The sequence below is a fragment of the Ranitomeya imitator genome, chromosome 9, assembly GCF_032444005.1.
Source record: "Ranitomeya imitator isolate aRanImi1 chromosome 9, aRanImi1.pri, whole genome shotgun sequence".
In the NCBI taxonomy this organism is placed as follows: Eukaryota; Metazoa; Chordata; class Amphibia; order Anura; family Dendrobatidae; genus Ranitomeya; species Ranitomeya imitator.
This window is the reverse complement of record NC_091290.1, coordinates 42,117,521-42,135,573: the sequence shown is the minus strand read 5'-3', so window position 1 is coordinate 42,135,573 and position 18,053 is coordinate 42,117,521. Positions and strand designations below refer to the sequence as shown.

The 18,053-nt window shown below is 43.2% G+C and overlaps 2 protein-coding genes across 5 annotated transcripts in view; one reads left to right on the top strand and one right to left on the bottom strand.

Moving 5' to 3' along the window:
- The window catches only part of SCYL1 (SCY1 like pseudokinase 1), a 94,078-nt gene extending 84,073 nt beyond the window's left edge, over window positions 1-10,005 (top strand). For both annotated transcript variants that reach the window (XM_069739473.1, XM_069739474.1), the window contains 3 exons: window positions 2,627-2,708; window positions 2,816-2,969; window positions 9,792-10,005. In XM_069739473.1, the coding sequence (XP_069595574.1) occupies window positions 2,627-2,708; window positions 2,816-2,940 (207 nt within the window). In that variant the 3' untranslated portion in view covers window positions 2,941-2,969; window positions 9,792-10,005. The remainder of the gene's footprint in view (window positions 1-2,626; window positions 2,709-2,815; window positions 2,970-9,791) is intronic.
- CDC42BPG (CDC42 binding protein kinase gamma) overlaps window positions 9,982-18,053 on the bottom strand; it is a 137,235-nt gene continuing 129,163 nt past the window's right edge. For 2 of the 3 annotated variants that reach the window (XM_069739471.1, XM_069739470.1), the window contains 7 exons: window positions 15,346-15,443; window positions 15,050-15,134; window positions 14,845-14,965; window positions 13,334-13,451; window positions 12,172-12,250; window positions 12,008-12,093; window positions 9,982-10,481 (listed from right to left, as the gene is read on the bottom strand). In XM_069739471.1, coding sequence (XP_069595572.1) covers window positions 10,434-10,481; window positions 12,008-12,093; window positions 12,172-12,250; window positions 13,334-13,451; window positions 14,845-14,965; window positions 15,050-15,134; window positions 15,346-15,443 — 635 coding nt within the window. In that variant the 3' untranslated portion in view covers window positions 9,982-10,433. The remainder of the gene's footprint in view (window positions 10,482-12,007; window positions 12,094-12,171; window positions 12,251-13,333; window positions 13,452-14,844; window positions 14,966-15,049; window positions 15,135-15,345; window positions 15,444-18,053) is intronic. The other variant, XM_069739472.1, reaches the window with a different exon arrangement.

Here is an 18,053-nt window from a genome sequence, read left to right as displayed (position 1 = left end):
GAAAAATACAGGGCAGAACCCTTTGATACCCCACTTGAGAAATTCTTCCAACTGGATGTGCAGCCATTTACGACCACTCTTTGGGTCCAATCACTAAGCCAGTTATGAATCCACCTGTTACCTTGTCCATTCCATACTTACCATAGGGTCGACATTGACTGTTAGGATTGCTGCTTCCAATAGGTGGCACTAGAGTTCTAGCCCTCTTCCTCTATGAAGAGACAAAATTGCATTCCATACATTCATTTTTTCAATAAGGATGGCTTGAGATACTTTTCGCTTAAAAAAAAAATGTTCTTACCAGCACATATTCTATTTGCACTGTCATTGTTCTGTGCAGCACATCACCTATGTACACAGGCTGATCATATTAAGTATTTCTGATCACATAGAAATGCATTCAGCCTGTGTAAGCAGGATCTTAAACATCTGCCGACCTCTAACATGTAGAACGATGGCTGTTGTCTAAATGCAAGCTTAGTTAATCCATTCTGCAGCCAGCAATAAACCATGCATCACATGAGCAATAGAAGGTAAATGCTGGAATGAAACAGATTATAAAACTTTAACAGTGGAGCAGGCAGCCATGAGAGGTGGTGAGTTCTCCTTCAGTGGAAGTCTTCAAATAGAGGCTGGACAGACATCTGTCTGAAGTGGTGTAGTGAATTCTGCATTGAGCAGGGGGCTGGACCAGATGATCCTTGAGGTCTCGTCCGACTAACATTCTAAAAGAAAAAAAGGCTGAACAAAGAGCGCTTGAGGAGGTGAAGAAAAGCCAACAAAACACTTAGGCCAGGGTTACATTTGCAAGTGCAATGCGAGAAAGTCTCTTGCCTCAATATCCGGCAGTGCCGCCGACACTCAGGATCGGAGTGTGCGGGTGCATGTATTTCTATGCAGCCGAAGGCTCCGAGTGCCGGGTATTGATGCGTGAGTTTCTCGCATTGCACTCACAAGTGTGACCCGACCTTACACTAGATATCTTGAATATGGACAACTTTGTTCCAGTACAATCAGCCTGCTGCTATTAGGTCCAGACATCCTAATCAGGTGCCATATTGTAAGGCATCTGGAAAAAAAAAAAAAAACAGCCAGCTGAAGATCAGTAGGTCCACACACAGAGTTGGACAGTTGAAAGATTAATGTTCCACTTACTTCGTAGGGACAAGGAAGATTCCTATCCACCCTTCCTTCCAGGTCAGCCTCTTGTCCTTGCACACTAACCAATGCAGTGGAAGTTTAAACCATATATAGGATTGGAACTTAAATCCTTAAAGGGACTCTGTCACCTGAATTTGGAGGGAACAATCTTCAGCCATAGGGCCGGGGTTTTTGGGTGTTTGATTCACCCTTTCCTTACCCACTGGCTGCAATGTTGGATTGAAGTTCATTCTCTGTGCTCCGTAGTACATGCCTGCACAAGGCAATCTTGTTTTCGTGATCTTGGGCCGGTGAGGGCTTATTTTTTGCCTGCCAAGCTGACGTTTTTAATACCATATTGGTGCAGATAAGTTCTTTTGATCGCCCGTTATTGCATTTTAAAACTTAATTCTAGCGTTTAATTTTTTTCTTGCTACGCAGTTTAGCGATCAGGTTAATCCTTTTTTTTTATTGATCGGTCTATACTGAACACGGCGATACCAAATATGTGTATGTTTGATTTTTTTGTATTTTATTTTGAATGGGGCGAAAGGGGGATGATTTAAACATTTTTTTTTTTTTTTTTTACTTTTGCAATGGTTGAATAGTCTCCATGGGAGGCTAGAAGCTGGCATAGCCTGATCCGTTCTGCTACACAGGAGTGATGCTCAGATCGCTCCAAGGTAGCTGAATTACAGCATTGCTATGAGCGCTGACCATTGCGCTCACAGCAATCTGGCATCAACAACCATAGAGGTCTTCAGGAGACCTCTGGTTGTCATGCCGATGCATTGCTGACCCCTGATCACGTGACGGGGGTCAGCGGTGCGCCCAATGGCCGGAAGCACTTGTTAAATGCCGCTGTCAGAGTTTGACAGCGGCATTTAACTAATAGGTGTGGGCGGATCGAGATTCCACCCCCGCCTATTGCGGGCAAATGTCAGCTGTTCAAAACAGCTGACATGTCCCAGCTTTGATGCGAAACCTGCCTCAAAGCAGGAGTTCTGCCATCAGACGTACTATTCCGTCCGATGGCAGAAAGGCGTTTAAAACACAACTCTATGCTTAATTTGCATATGTATTAAAACAAAGTTGACTTTTCACTATCCTCCTGTGCTGTCTATGAGAAAGTTGGCGGCCGGCCCCTTATGTCTGGGAGAACAACACAATCTGACATCCCTGATCGATATCTCTCCCGACCATCAGTCAGCGGCACATCCATACACATTAGACTGTTGGCCAAACCAGTCTATAGTGATGCGTTCAGGACCAAGACCAGGAGAGGAACAATCAGAGGAACGTCTAATAGAAACACATCACCAGTTCTGCATTTGTCACCCACTCCTGGTTTTAGCTTACAAATACTGATCATGGCCTAATGTGTGTGTGTATATAGCTTTACACGTATGTTAGACATTTGTTGCGAAGATGTGTGTCTAGATTTAATCCTGTATTTATATGATAAGTAATGGTGATTCTTCTACAGAAACAACAGGACAATCAGAGTTCAGAAGGAGGTGGAGACTGGGGAGGAGAGGACAATTGGGAGTCAGTGGAAGCCGAGCTGGGTAAATTACCAGTTTGCCTCTGGTTTATATAATTTTTTTTATTTTATTTTTTTATTACATGATCAGTGCTGTAATATTACATGCAAATACATGTTGCTTGTATACAGGCCTAAGCAAAGCAGAGATTGCCAAGAAGAAGAGGGAGGACCGTCAGCGAGAGATGGAAGCCAAAAGAGCCGAGCGAAGAGCTGCCAAGGGACCCCTCAAGCTCGGTGTAAGAAAACTGGATTAAAGAGTAAAGTGACAGTAAAACAAGATGTGGTATGTATTTCCCATTTTATATACATGAATAAGGTCCTACTTCTGATCCTGTTTAGGAAGGCATAAAAATAAATCAAAGCAACTACCAGTTAGCAAATACAACAGTCTGGAATCAATCTATCTATTGGTAGAGGAAAAAAAATTAGAATACTGAAGACCCAATGGCATCTATTCATCTTTGCTTTTTAGCCTTTTTTTCACCCAAATAAACAAACAACTTTAAAAAAAAGTTCTACGTTTTTTTTCTTTCTGCTTTGTGGGTAGAGTCTAGCACATCCAGATGTTTTAGCCCATCAATTGCAACTTTTTGAAAAGTTGGTGCAGATTTGCTCTAGTCTCTTCCCTGTCATGCATTTTTGAGTACACCAGTATTTTGGTGCAATTTGTGACTTTTAGTGCCAAAAAAGTCAACAAATTCATGAATTTCTCATAAAAAAGGGCTACTGTGTGCCATTTGGTACCAGATAAGGCAACTACTACAATACAAAAAAAGGAAAGTGACAAAAACATGCAAATGATGAATTGAGGCCAATATTTTCAAACCCATTCTGCATTGTTCAGTGATTGCCAGCCCTATAAACCACCATCTTCAATATTCTAATAGTGTTCCCCAAGTCCAGTCCTCAAGAGCCACCAACAGGTCATTCATGTGTCATGATTTCCTTAGTATTGCACAGGTGATGGAATTATTGCCGGTGCAGGTGAAGCAATTATCACCTGGGCAATACTAAGGAAATCCTGAAAACATGACCTGTTGGTGGCTCTTGAGGACCGGACTTGGGGAACACTGTTCTAATATAAAAGGCCTTTCAATCCAGTGGCACCTCCAGATTAGAGTACAATCCACGTAAACTATGGGTACATACTGGCAAAAGGATGCACTGCTATTGTGGACTCCGTACTGGCCAAGTTCACAATTGAAGCGCATCCTTTCGACACTGGCAATCCGACAATTGTGTGCTAGTCGTTTGTTTGACTGACAGCGATTCATCACCAGTTAGCGTATAATACCATATTACACAATATATATATATTTTATTTAACCCCTTCATGACCCAGCCTATTTTGACCTTAAAGACCTTGCCGTTTTTTGCAATTCTGACCAGTGTCCCTTCATGAGGTAATAACTCAGGAACGCTTCAATGGATCCTAGCGGTTCTGAGATTGTTTTTTCGTGACATATTGGGCTTCATGTTAGTGGTAAATTTAGGTCAATAAATTCTGTGTTTATTTGTGATAAAAACGGAAATTTGGCGAAAATTTTGAAAATTTCGCAATTTTCACATTTTGAATTTTTATTCTGTTAAACCAGAGAGTTATGTGACACAAAATAGTTAATAAATAACATTTCCCACACGTCTACTTTACATCAGCACAATTTTGGAAACAAAATTTTTTTTTGCTAGGAAGTTATAAGGGTTAAAATTTGACCAGCGATTTCTCATTTTTACAACGAAATTTACAAAACCATTTTTTTTAGGGACCACCTCACATTTGAAGTCAGTTTGAGGGGTCTATATGGCTGAAAATACCCAAAAGTGACACCATTCTAAAAACTGCACCCCTCAAGGTGCACAAAACCACATTCAAGAAGTTTATTAACCCTTCAGGTGCTTCACAGCAGCAGAAGCAACATGGAAGGAAAAAATGAACATTTAACTTTTTAGTCACAAAAATGATTTTTCAGCAACAATTTTTTTATTTTCCCAATGGTAAAAGGAGAAACTGAACCACGTACGTTGTTGTCCAATTTGTCCTGAGTACGCTGATACCTCATATGTGGGGGTAAACCACTGTTTGGGCGCACGGCAGGGCTTGGAAGGGAAGGAGCGCCATTTGACTTTTTGAATGAAAAATTGGCTGCACTCTTTAGCGGACACCATGTCACATTTGGAGAGCCCCCGTGTGCCTAAAAATTGGAGCTCCCCAACAAGTGACCCCATTTTGGAAACTAGACGCCCCAAGGAACTTATCTAGATGCATAGTGAGCCCTTTAAACCCCCAGGTGCTTCACAAATTGATCCGTAAAAATGAAAAAGTACTTTTTTTTCACAAAAAAATTCTTTTAGCCTCAATTTTTTCATTTTCACATGGACAACAGGATAAAATGGATCCTAAAATTTGTTTGGCAATTTCTCCTGAGTACACCGATACTTCACATGTGGGGGTAAACCACTGTTTGGGCACATGGTAAGGCTCGGAAGGGAAGGAGCGCCATTTGACTTTTTGAATGAAAAATTATCTCCATCGTTAGCGGACACCATGTCGCGTTTGGAGAGACCCTGTGTGCTTAAACATTGGAGCTCCCCCACAAGTGACCCCATTTTGGAAACTGGACCCCCCAAGGAACTTATCTAGATGCCTAGTGAGCACTTTAAACCCTCAGGTGCTTCACAAATTGATCCGTAAAAATGAAAAAGTACTTTTTTTTTCACAAAAAATTTATTTTCGCCTCAATTTTTTCATTTTCACATGGGCAATAGGATAAAATGGATCCTAAAATTTGTTGAGCAATTTCTCCCGAGTACGCCGATACCTCATATGTGGGGGTAAACCACTGTTTGGGCACACGGCAGGGCTCGGAAGGGAAGGCGCGCCTTTTAACTTTTTGAATGGAAAATTAGCTCCAATTGTTAGCGGACACCATGTCGCATTTGGAGAGCCCCTGTGTGCCTATGCAATGGAGCTCCCCCACAAGTGACCCCATTTTGGAAACTAGACCCCCCAAGGAACTTATCTAGATGCATACTGAGCACTTTAAACCCCCAGGTGCTTCACAGAAGTTTATAATGCAGAGCCATGAAAATAAAAAATAATTTTTCTTTTCTCAAAAATGATTTTTTAGCCTGGAATTTCCTATTTTGCCAATGGTAATAGGAGAAATTGGACCACAAATGTTATTGACCAGTTTGTCCTGAGTATGCAGATACCCCATATGTGGGGGTAAACCACTGTTTGGGCGCACGGCAGGGCTCAGAAGGGAAGGCACGCCATTTGGCTTTTTAAATGGAAAATTATCTCCAATCATTAGCGGACACCATGTCGCGTTTGGAGAGCCCCTGTGTGCCTAAACATTGGAGATCCCCCACAAATTACCCCATTTTGGAAACTAGACCCCCAAAGGAACTAATCTAGATGTGTAGTGAGCACTTTGAACCCTCAAGTGCTTCACAGAAGTTTATAACGCAGAGCCATGAAAATAAAAAAAAAAAATTATTTTCTCAAAAATGAATTTTAGCCCGCAATTTTTTATTTTCCCAAGGGTAACAGGAGAAATTTGACCCCAAAAGTTGTTGTCCAGTTTCTCCTGAGTACGCTGATACCCCATATGTGGGGGTAAACCACTGTTTAGGCACATGCTGGGGCTCGGAAGTGAAGTAGTGACGTTTTGAAATGCAGACTTTGATGGAATGCTCTGTGGGCGTCACGTTGCGTTTGCAGAGCCCCTGATGTGGCTAAACAGTAGAAACCCCCCACAAGTGACCCCATTTTGGAAACTAGACCCCGAAAGGAACTTATCTAGATGTGAGGTGAGCACTTTGAACCCCCAAGTGCTTCACAGAAGTTCATAACACAGAGCAGTGAAAATAATAAATACGTTTTCTTTCCTCAAAAATAATTTTTTAGCCCAGAATTTTTTATTTTCCCAAGGGTTACAGGAGAAATTGGACCCCAAAAGTTGTTGTCCAGTTTCTCCTGAGTACGCTGATGCCCCATGTGTGGGGGTAAACCACTGTTTGGGCACACGTGGGGGCTCAGAAGGGAAGTAGTGACTTTTGAAATGCAGACTTTGATGGAATGGTCTGCGGGCGTCACGTTGCGTTTGCAGAGCCCCTGGTGTGCCTAAACAGTAGAAACCCCCCACAAGTGACCCCATTTTGGAAACTAGACCCCCCAAGGAACTTATCTAGATGTGTGGTGAGCACTTTGAACCCCCAAGTGCTTCACAGACGTTTACAACGCAGAGCCGTGAAAATAAAAAATCATTTTTCTTTCCTCAAAAATGATGTTTTAGCAAGCAATTTTTTATTTTCTCAAGGGTAACAGGAGAAATTGGACCCCAGTAATTGTTGCGCAGTTTGTCCTGAGTATGCTGGTACCCCATATGTGGGGGTAAACCACTGTTTGGGCACACGTCGGGGTTCGGAAGTGAGGGAGCACCATTTGAATTTTTGAATACAAGATTGGCTGGAATCAATGGTGGCGCCATGTTGCGTTTGGAGACCCCCTGAAGTGCCTAAACAGTGGAAACCCCTCAATTCTACCTCCAACACACCCCTAACCCTTATCCCAACTGTAGCCGTAACCCTAATCACAACCCTAACCCCAACACACCCCTAACCACAACCCTAACCCCAACACACCCCTAACCCTAACCACAACCCTAATTCCAACCCAACTCTAAGGCTATGTGCCAACGTTGCGGATTCGTATGAGATTTTTCAGCATCATTTTTGAAAAATCCGCGGGTAAAAGGCACTGCGTTTTACCTGTGGATTTACCGTGGATTTCCAGTGTTTTTTGTGCGGATTTCACCTGTGGATTCCTATTGAGGAACAGGTGTAAAACGCTGCGGAATCCGCACAAAGAATTGGCATGCTGCGGAAAATACAACGCAGCGTTCCCGCGCGGTATTTTCTGAACCATGGGCACAGCGGATTTGGTTTTCCATATGTTTACATGGTACTGTAAACCTGATGGAACACTGCTGCGGATCCGCAGCGGCCAATCCGCACCGTGTGCACATAGCCTAATTCTAAAGGTATGTGCACACGCTGCAGAAAACGCTGCGGATCCGCAGCAGTTTCCCATGAGTTTACAGTTCAATGTGAACCTATGGGAACCAAAAATCGCTGTACACATGCTGCGGAAAAACTGCACGGAAACGCAGCGGTTTACATTCCGCAGCATGTCACTTCTTTCTGCGGATTCCGCAGCGGTTTTACAACTGCTCCAATAGAAAATTCGCAGTTGTAAAACCGCAGTGAAATGCGCAGAAAAACCGCGGTAAATCCACGATAAATCGGCAGCGGTTTAGCACTGTGGATTTTTCAAATCCGCTGCGGAAAAATCCGCATAGGACCAGAATACGTGTGCACATACCGAAACCCTAACCCTAACCCTAACCCTAGCCCTAGCCCTAACCCTACCCCTAACCCTACCCCTAACCCTAACCCTAGTTCTTACCCCAACCTTAGTGAAAAAAAAAAAATTCTTTATTTTTTTTATTGTCCCTATCTATGGGGGTGACAAAGGGGGGGGGGTCATTTACTATTTTTTTTATTTTGATCACTGAGATATAACCTATCTCAGTGATCAAAATTCACTCTGGAACGAATCTGCCGGCCGGCAGATTCGGCGGGCGCACTGCACATGCACCCGCCATTTTGGAAGATGGCGGCGCCCAGGAAAGAAGACGGACGGACCTCGGGCGGCCAGGTAAGTATAAGGGGGGGGAGATCAGGGCACGGGGGGGCGTCGGAGCACGGGGGGGGTGGATCGGATCATGGGGGGGTGGATCGGAACACGGGAGGGAGGATTGGAGCACGGGGAAGGATTGGAGCACGGGGTGAGGGATCGCTGTGCGGGGGGGGGGTGGATCGGAGCACGGGGGGGTCGCTGTGTGCGGGGGGGGATCGGAGTGCGGGCACGGGCAAGCGGACAGGAGGACGGGGGAGCGGAGCACAGGACGGAGGGGAGCGGACCACAGATCGGGGGGCTGGGGGGGCGATCGGAGGAGTGGGGTGGGTGCACATAAGTGTTTCCAGCCATGGCCGATGATATTGTAGCATCGGCCATGGCTGGATTGTAATATTTCACCAGTTTTTTAGGTGAAATATTACAAATCGCTCTGATTGGCAGTTTCACTTTCAACAGCCAATCAGAGCGATCGTAGCCACGAGGGGGTGAAGCCACCCCCCCTGGGCTAAACTACCACTCCCCCTGTCCCTGCAGATCGGGTGAAATGGGAGTTAACCCTTTCACCCGGCCTGCAGGGACGCGATCTTTCCATGACGCATATGCTGCGTCATGGGTCGGAATGGCACCGACTTTCATGACGCAGCGTATGCGTCAAAGGTCGGGAAGGGGTTAAAGGGGTACTCCAAGGCAGGGCCGGCATCAGCACCCGGGCAAGTACCGGGGCCCTGAGCAGGTGAGGGGGGGCTCACTCACTGTCGGGGACAGCGGTGCGCTATGGGGGCCCAGTGCCTGGGCCCATGAGTGGACCCCCCCCCCCCCCCCCCCCGCTGCTTGCTGAGGACCCCAGTACTTACCTCTCCCTGTTCTGCGGCTGAGACGTCTTCCACGTCCTGCGACTGACGTTTCATGATGACCTCAAGTCTGTGCGGCCTCTACCTGAGCAGTCACAGTGCAGAGAGCTGGAAGACACCGAGGAGTCCAGAGCAGCTGCAAGCGATGAGGTACCGTATTTTTCAGACCATAAGACACACCTAGGTTTTAGAGGTGGAAATTAGAAGAAATTGAAGAAAAAGATGTGCTCAATTCTGTACTTTATATCCCTCATGTTGGTATATATGGCCCTGTCGGCCCCACCCTGGTATGATTGACCCCCATCAGAGAAAAATAAAAAATTACTTACCTTCCTGCGCTCCCTCGCAGCAGCTGATTTATGCTTGTAGGCAGCACATGGCAGAGACATCATGTGTTGCTTACAAGCAGAGGACAGCTGCCAAAATACTCACTGGAGAGCAGTGAATATTCATTGCTTTTTAATAGCGGGTACAGTGTTAGTTGCAGCTGCTGGCTACCTACCTATAGGGGTTAGCTGACCTTTCCTTTTTTTTTCTCCCATTTCTGCAGTTTTATCTACTCCAAGAGGGTTGATTGCAAGTGCCACTTGGGGCCCTCGTATGACAAATGTGAACAGAGCTCAAACATGTTACCCAAGGCGACTTTGGTGGTTGATCCAGTTATTACTTTGCTTCAATAGGACACAGAACCAATCCCCCAGTTTCCCGTGCTACTTGCCGTCAGTGAATGGACACGGTCATAGATTTCATAATATTTATGTTGTATAAATTTTTATCTTACATACAAATGCTGTATATTCACAGCCGAAGCATAAAAGGACATTTTCCAAACAAGACTTTATCGCTTCTGAAATTCCATGTACATATATAATAAACTCAATTAAAAAAAAGTCTCACTGTCAGTGCTTCTTGCCTTTTAAAATCATTTTATAAACACTATCCAATTCATTCTCTTGATTGGGTGCCTAATGTACAAAATGTGCCAGGAGTACAAGAGAGATGAAGTGTTATAGAATCCATGAAGTCTCCCAACTGTGACAATCCGCAAAAAAAAAATTCATACTTCCATTAAAACTTAAGTTCGTAAGTATAAAAAAAAAAAAAATGACTGTAGCAAAAAGTCATAAAAATCCAAGTCACTTGTGATTTATTCTGGGTAGAAAATAAAAGCTACTGGACCAAGCATCTGATCTTATGAAGAAGTACTGGATGTATTCAAGACACCGCTGTGGTCAGAAACCTAAAAAGGAAGATTTACAGCGGTTAGTAAAATACCGTAAGTCGATTTTATATTTGTATTAATGCTTGAAGCATCCCTTCTAGAATTTCCTGATGGTGTTAGACATAAGGAAACTACCATAAGCAAAATTATTCAACCTCCATTGCAATTTAGTTTGATTTATTGCAAACAGCAGAAAGGTTTATTAGCAAAATTTACAAACAAGAACAGTATATAGTAAATTGTTCCAACATTACTAATATAACACATTGCTATGACAAATTCAGCAAAAAAAAGTCACCTTTTACTGACTACTGCAGTCTCACAATTAGTCACCCCTTCATGACAAACATCTTTCCTACTTAATCAAGTCCTTCTGGCTGTAATGACGTGATGCAAAGCCAGACACCCGCTTCCAAAAATGTTCGTTCGGAATCTTAGCAAATTCCTCCTTGGCCACGGCCTCCAAGTTCACTAATGCTCTTAGGTTGTCAAGAGAGTAGTCCAAATAGTTGAGAAGTTTGCAAGTTCAAAGTTAAAAGGAACGCCAACTACAGTTCCAAGATGTGTCAGAAAGCGGAAGCTGTCCCCGACTGCCACCAGCTTTGAGGAGGCAGGTGGTTAAAAACCCTGGAGTGACTTGGGAAGTCCTCAACAAGGTTCAGTGGCAGCAGCACTGATGTTTCAGTTTGCACAGTAACGAGGGTACTAAATCTCTGTATGCCCGGACTCAAATGTCACCTCTACTAATCCAAAAGCAGAAGAAAAAGTCTGATCCAACATGCCCAAAACATTATAAATAAGACACAGAAGTTTTGGGATGCTGTTCTATGCAGCAATGAAATAAAACTGGACAGAATGCAGTATTATGAGGAAGACTATTCTCTTCAGCGTATGCTTCGTTCTTTAACTGCCTGCAGTAAAGCATGGTGGTGGCTCAATGATGCCTACAGTGAAGTATGGTGGGGGCTCGGTGATTCTAAGGGACTGCTTTGGCTCCTCTGGAACTAGAAGCCTGCAGCAAGTGGAAGGGAAGATGGATCTAATCAATTATCAGAAAATACTAGGAGAAAATATCATGCTTTCTATGAGGAAACCGAAGCGTGGGCATCAGTGGACTTTCAAACACCACAATGATCTCAAAGGCCACCAAATATTGGTTTCAGAATTAAACCTGAAAGATCCTGAAAGGCAGTGAGTCACCTAATGTGAATGCCTTAGAATATCTTTAGGGGATTTGAAGAAAGCGATTGTGGCTGCAAGAAACAGACATGGAGGTCAATAACCATGAGGAATGGGCCAAGATGCCTCACAAGTACTGCCAGTAGCTGGTGTTCCAAGTACTAAAGTCACTTGTCATGATGGGGGTGAATAATTTGGAGACTGCAGTAGTCCTTAAAATCGGCATTTGTATTAGTTGTGGTGCATTGTTCTTGTTGGATTGGTTTCTAACTTGGGCTAATAAACCTAAATGTACAGTGGTGGTTAAATAATTTTAATTCCATTACATTAACATGTGACATAAGGAGCACGTAACATGTTCTTACCTCATGTAGGACGTCAGACGAGGTCTTCAAACTGTGAGGTGAGGAAAGGGAATCTTCTGACTGCGAGCTGTAGGAGCTTCGTTTTACTGGAAAGAAGAATCTATATTATTTAGCCATGTTAGACTATTACATGGTAGGAGTCAAATACTGTGTCGGGTACATACCAGTGTCACTGCTGGAAGATAATGGTCTTCCCACCCCGGCTACTTCTTGTCCACTGCTCCTCCTTTTCTCTTCTTGTGCCTGATTAATAATTTACCAAAGTTACAATATTGTAGTTAAGATTAGTGCCACAAATGGTATACCAGAAAAAAAAGAGAAACAAAAAACCCCAAAATGTATAAATCGTATATGAAAGATGAAAAGCAGCACTAGCAAGTAGTATGTAAAAAATGGGTGCCAGACCTTCCAGGAATAGTGGTTTATTAGCCCATATGGGCTCCTGCGACCTTTCAGCTCAAGGTGTGAGTCTTTGTCAAGATGTATACATATATACATATCATTTTCTGCCTCAATTTCCCACAAATGATTAAATCTCTGCCTTAACTGGAGAAGAAAAAAAAAAAAGTGGACTGGCCTGCAAAAATGTCTAATACTGAACATAAGGATCTTAGATGAACATTTTGATCAGACTGTATGAAGAACACTGTGAGCCTCTTAGTGGATCTCCAACCTTAAAGGTGCAGCTCCCACTGCAAAAATTAAACCACACCAGCAGGGGGAACGATTTAGGTGCCCTACAGCTCTCATGCTGCAAAAGTTCTGGATGTGTGGTCCATGTCATTAATCTCCAGCATTATTTAGATCTCTGCTTACCATCATTCAATGGGAACCTTTATCATTTGCTTTTGGATAAAAAAAAATGCATCCTGATCACTGCATTAAAAAGTTGGCCATTTTGTTAACCAATTTACACAGTAGCCCAACAAAGTTCAACCATTAAAAAAAGGTGAAATCACCAAGGATGGGGGGAATCACACGTATGCTAAGGTGCGTATGCTGAGAAACTGCTTCCTAAATGTCCTTGCGGCTATCTGCTGGCATCCTTAGAAATGAATTGCTAATAACTTGCCTATTGTTGTTAACAATGACATGGTTTCTGCAAAACCATATGGCCATTAACGATAGGCAATGCATGAGCAATATTCTGATGTAACGGAAAGCCGCTGTGACATTTAGGATGCACATTCTCAGCATACGCACCATTTGACCCAAGTCCAGAGACCAATAATATCTAGAGGTTAAAGTGGTAATCTCAGATTATTTTCAGAAGTGACCTGTTCTTCTTAAAGTGATGTGACCAAATCTCTATTATACAGGTCTTACCACTGGAAGATCTTTCAACTGATGTTTTCCATCTCCAGGTCCAACATGAACCAAATGATTAAAATTCTTAGGATTGGAGATGAGTTTTGATCTCATCTGAGGATCTTTCATCATCTCCCTGTGAATAGAATTACAGAAAAGATATGGCAGAAACTATTAGATGATCTAGACGTTAAACACATACAGGAAGGTCTTTAAAGGACTAGACTGAGCATTTTTCCCTACTGGTATGGAGTAAGGTGCTGCCTCCGTGTTAATAGGATTGGCTACATGGGATCTGTAGACGAGTGAATTCATACGTGGCACATTTGTTGCAGAAATGTCTGCTACCATGCACGCGCTATAAAAATAACCCCATTCAGACGTATGGAGCAGATTTTTAAACAATAAATCTGCCACATGTCATTTCCCCCCCTAAATCTACAGTCAGGACTTGTATATATGTATGCCGGCTGTGCCAGAGAAGCGCTGAATCTGGGGTTATGTATGCCGGCTGTGCCGGAGAAGCGCTGAATCTGGGGTTATGTATGCCGGCTGTGCAGGAGAAGCGCTGAATCTGGGGTTATGTATGCCGGCTGTGCAGGAGAAGCTCTGAATCTGGGGCTATGTATGCCGGCTGTGCCAGAGAAGCGCTGAATCTGGGGTTATGTATGCCGGCTGTGCCAGAGAAGCGCTGAATCTGGGGTTATGTATGCCGGCTGTGCAGGAGAAGCTCTGAATCTGGGGCTATGTATGCCGGCTGTGCCAGAGAAGCGCTGAATCTGGGGTTATGTATGCCGGCTGTGCCAGAGAAGCGCTGAATCTGGGGTTATGTATGCCGGCTGTGCCAGAAAAGCGCTGAATCTAGGGTTATGTATGCCGGCTGTGCCAGAGAAGCGCTGAATCTGGGGTTATGTATGTCGGCTGTGCAGGAGAAGCGCTGAATCTGGGGTTATGTATGCCGGCTGTGCAGGAGAAGCTCTGAATCTGGGGCTATGTATGCCGGCTGTGCCAGATAAGCGCTGAATCTGGGGTTATGTATGCCGGCTGTGCCGGAGAAGTGCTGAATCTGGGGTTATGTATGCCGGCTGTGCCAGAAAAGCGCTGAATCTGGGGTTATGTATGTCGGCTGTGCCAGAGAAGCGCTGAATCTGGGGTTATGTATGCCGGCTGTGCCAGAGAAGCGCTGAATCTGGGGTTATGTATGTCGGCTGTGCAGGAGAAGCGCCGAGTCTGGGGTTATGTATGCCGGCTGTGCAGGAGAAGCTCTGAATCTGGGGCTATGTATGCCGGCTGTGCCAGATAAGCGCTGAATCTGGGGTTATGTATGCCGGCTGTGCCGGAGAAGTGCTGAATCTGGGGTTGTGTATGCCGGCTGTGCAGGAGAAGCGCTGAATCTGGGGTTATGTATGTGAGAAACAGATCTGTGAGCAGTATAGTATCAATGTACTAAGGAATGATGTTTAATAAAAGACCTATTCTAAATCAGTGTGACCTTTCTCACAGAATAATTCCCAAATCTGCCACCTTACCTTCTCTGCTGTTGCCGCTCCTCATCCGATATCCGGAAGGAAAAATGTCTTTTGCTCTTTGTTTTAACCATCTGTCTCCGGCTGTTATCTGAGGTTTCTGGAACGTCAAACTCATCTCGATCTGTCGGGGATTGACAGTCAGTGGGCAGAAAATCTTTTGTACAAACATAATTCATATTTTGACTACAGATCTAAGAACACCAACCAGCCAATTTATTACGTAGATACACCAGACGGATTTTCTCCGTTCCAAAGACGCACAGAGATCCTTCATAATTCAAAGGCCGAACCTGTGGAAGAGAAAAAAAAAAAAATTAGCAGCACAGGATACCACGCAGAATGTTCGCTCTGTTAGCACCATTATAGCCTATGGCCCCATCGGCGCATACGTCTGAATCCAGTTTTGTGGGGGGGTTCAGACATAAGCCCCAACTGGGCCACTGAATAGGAGGCACTTTCCAATGTGAAAGCACTCAATTATTAGCAGTCCAGGAAACTCACTTTCTTCAGATGGACAGTCTGGATCCAGTCACTTTTTCGGACATCAAATATATCTACTGCATTTTCACTGAAAACTGTGAGATGAGGACAGGTGTACGCTGAAGGAAGAAGAGATGGTCACTATTTCTGGACATTCATTTGTGTAGGTGCATTAATTTAGGTACACAACCAAGATTACTTTGCATGAGCAGATTACCATAAACAATCATTCAGATTTTCACTTTTTTTTTGTTTTTATGACAATAGTCTATTAGGATTTCTAGCATGCTGATGCAAAGTGATTATATACATACATTACATACACATATATACACATATAACCGAAAAACTACCTGAAAATATTTACTATGACACAAAAATTATAAAACCAAATATTTCATTATATCATATAAAGACACCAAACAAAACAGAACACAGAAATCTGGAGGAGGCACAAAATATAAGTCACAGAAGTACTCGTACAAAGGCAGATGCAGCAGTATTTAATATATAATAATAATAATTATGCCTTTGCATCTGATTTAATTGTCAATATAGACATGAGCCACGGTAAGGGTACCGTCACACTATAACATTTCGATCGCTACGACGGTACGATTCGTGACGTTCCAGCGATATCGTTACGATATCGCTGTGTCTGACACGCAGCAGCGATCAGGGATCCTGCTGAGAATCGTACGTCGTAGCAGATCGTTTAGAACTTTCTTTCATCGCTGGATCTCCCGCTGTCATCGCTAGATCGGTGTGTGTGACACCGATCTAGCTATGCGATCCAGCGATGCGTTCGCTTGTAACCAGGGTAAACATCGGGTAACTAAGCGCAGGACCGCGCTTAGTTACCCGATGTTTACCCTGGTTACAAGCGTTAAACTAAAAAAAAAAAAAAACAGCACTTACATTCTGGTGTCCGTCAGGTCCCTTGCCGTCTGCTTCCCGCACTGTGACTGCCGGCCGTAAAGTGAAAGCAGAGCACAGCGGCTGTGCTTTCACTTTCACTTTACGGCCGGCAGTCAGTGAGTGCGGGAAGCAGACTGCAAGGGACCTGACGGACACCAGAATGTAAGTATGTGCTGTTTTTTTTTTTTTAGTTTAACGCTTGTAACCAGGGTAAACATCGGGTAACTAAGCGCGGTCCTGCGCTTAGTTACCCGATGTTTACCCTGGTTACCCAGGGACCTCGGCATCGTTGGTCGCTGGAGAGCTGGCTGTGTGACAGCTCTTCAGCGACCACACTACGATTTACCTACGATCACGGCCAGGTCATATCGCTGGTCGTGATCGTAGGTAAATCGTATAGTGTGACGGTACCCTAAGGAACCGCCAACAGGTAGATCAATGCCATTAGTGCATTCAAGCTACATGGATTTAATATCAACCTCTATGGGTAAATCAAGCCACATACAAGGTTATCCTGGAAAAACAGTTGATTCCTTCTGGTCAGGCAATGTTCCCCCAACTCGAAGGACTGGTTTTTCCAGCAGCACAATGAGTCATGACACACAGCTAGGTCAATCAAGGTGTGGATTAAATACCACCACATCTAATCCCGGTCATGGCCAGCCCAATCTCCAGACCTGAACCCCATTGAAAACCTCTGGAATGTAATCAAGAGGAAGATGGATAGTCACAAGCCATCAAACAAGGAAGAACTGCTTAGATTTACGTACCAGGAGTGGCATAAGGTCACCCAAAAGCAGTATGAAAGACTGGTGGAAAGCATTGCAAGATGAATGAAAGCTGTGATTAAAAATCATGGTTATTCCGCAAAATATTGATTTCTGAACTGTTCCGGAGTTAAAACATTAGTATTGTTGTTTCTAAATGATTATGATTTTTTTTTTTTTTTTTGCATTATTTGAGGTCTGCAAGCACTGCATTTTTTTGTTATTTTAACCATTTCTCATTTTCAGAAAATAAATACAAAATGTATTGCATGGAACTTGGGAGACATGCAAGTAGTTTACAGATTAACAGAACCATTTACATTTTACGCAAAAATATACCTATAAACAGAAAAATCAGACAAACTGAAAATTGTGCAGTGGTCTCAATATTTGTCAGAGCTGTATGTATATGTATACATACACACACACATACATATGCACACACATATATACATACACACACGCGTCAATTTCAATTACTTACAATATAGTATTTAACTAGTTATGGCTTAAAGAGTTCTTTTAAGATGTAATATTTTTTTTTTATAAACATATTGTAGTATTCACACTAGGCTACTTGCTGTAGTTCACCTGTTAGTTTTGCAGTATAGATTAGTACAGGATGAGCAGAGTCACTTCATATAAATGGTGGACCAGTTATCAGCTCAGTTGTACTGCTGGAGACCTATTGTAAGGCAGCATTACAGAACTAAATATTATCTGGATAATAAGGGGCTGTATATCATTAATTTCTGGAGTCAATTGACAAACAAATGCAATAGATTATTGCAAATAATTTCTGCTGCCATAAATCACACGCCGTGCTGTAATGCATAGACAGATGACACAGGAAAATAGGACCTTCTTTTGAAATTCAAATTAATTTGTCAGAGGCAAAGGAGGTCAACTATGGCAGTTATGCATGTAGAGTTAAAATGTCTACTTTTATTTAAAATATTTTTGTATTTATTTTTTTAAATTGTAGACATTTACCTGTGCTTAATTTTTTATTTTTTTTAATAAAATTCAACCTTTTTCACAAAA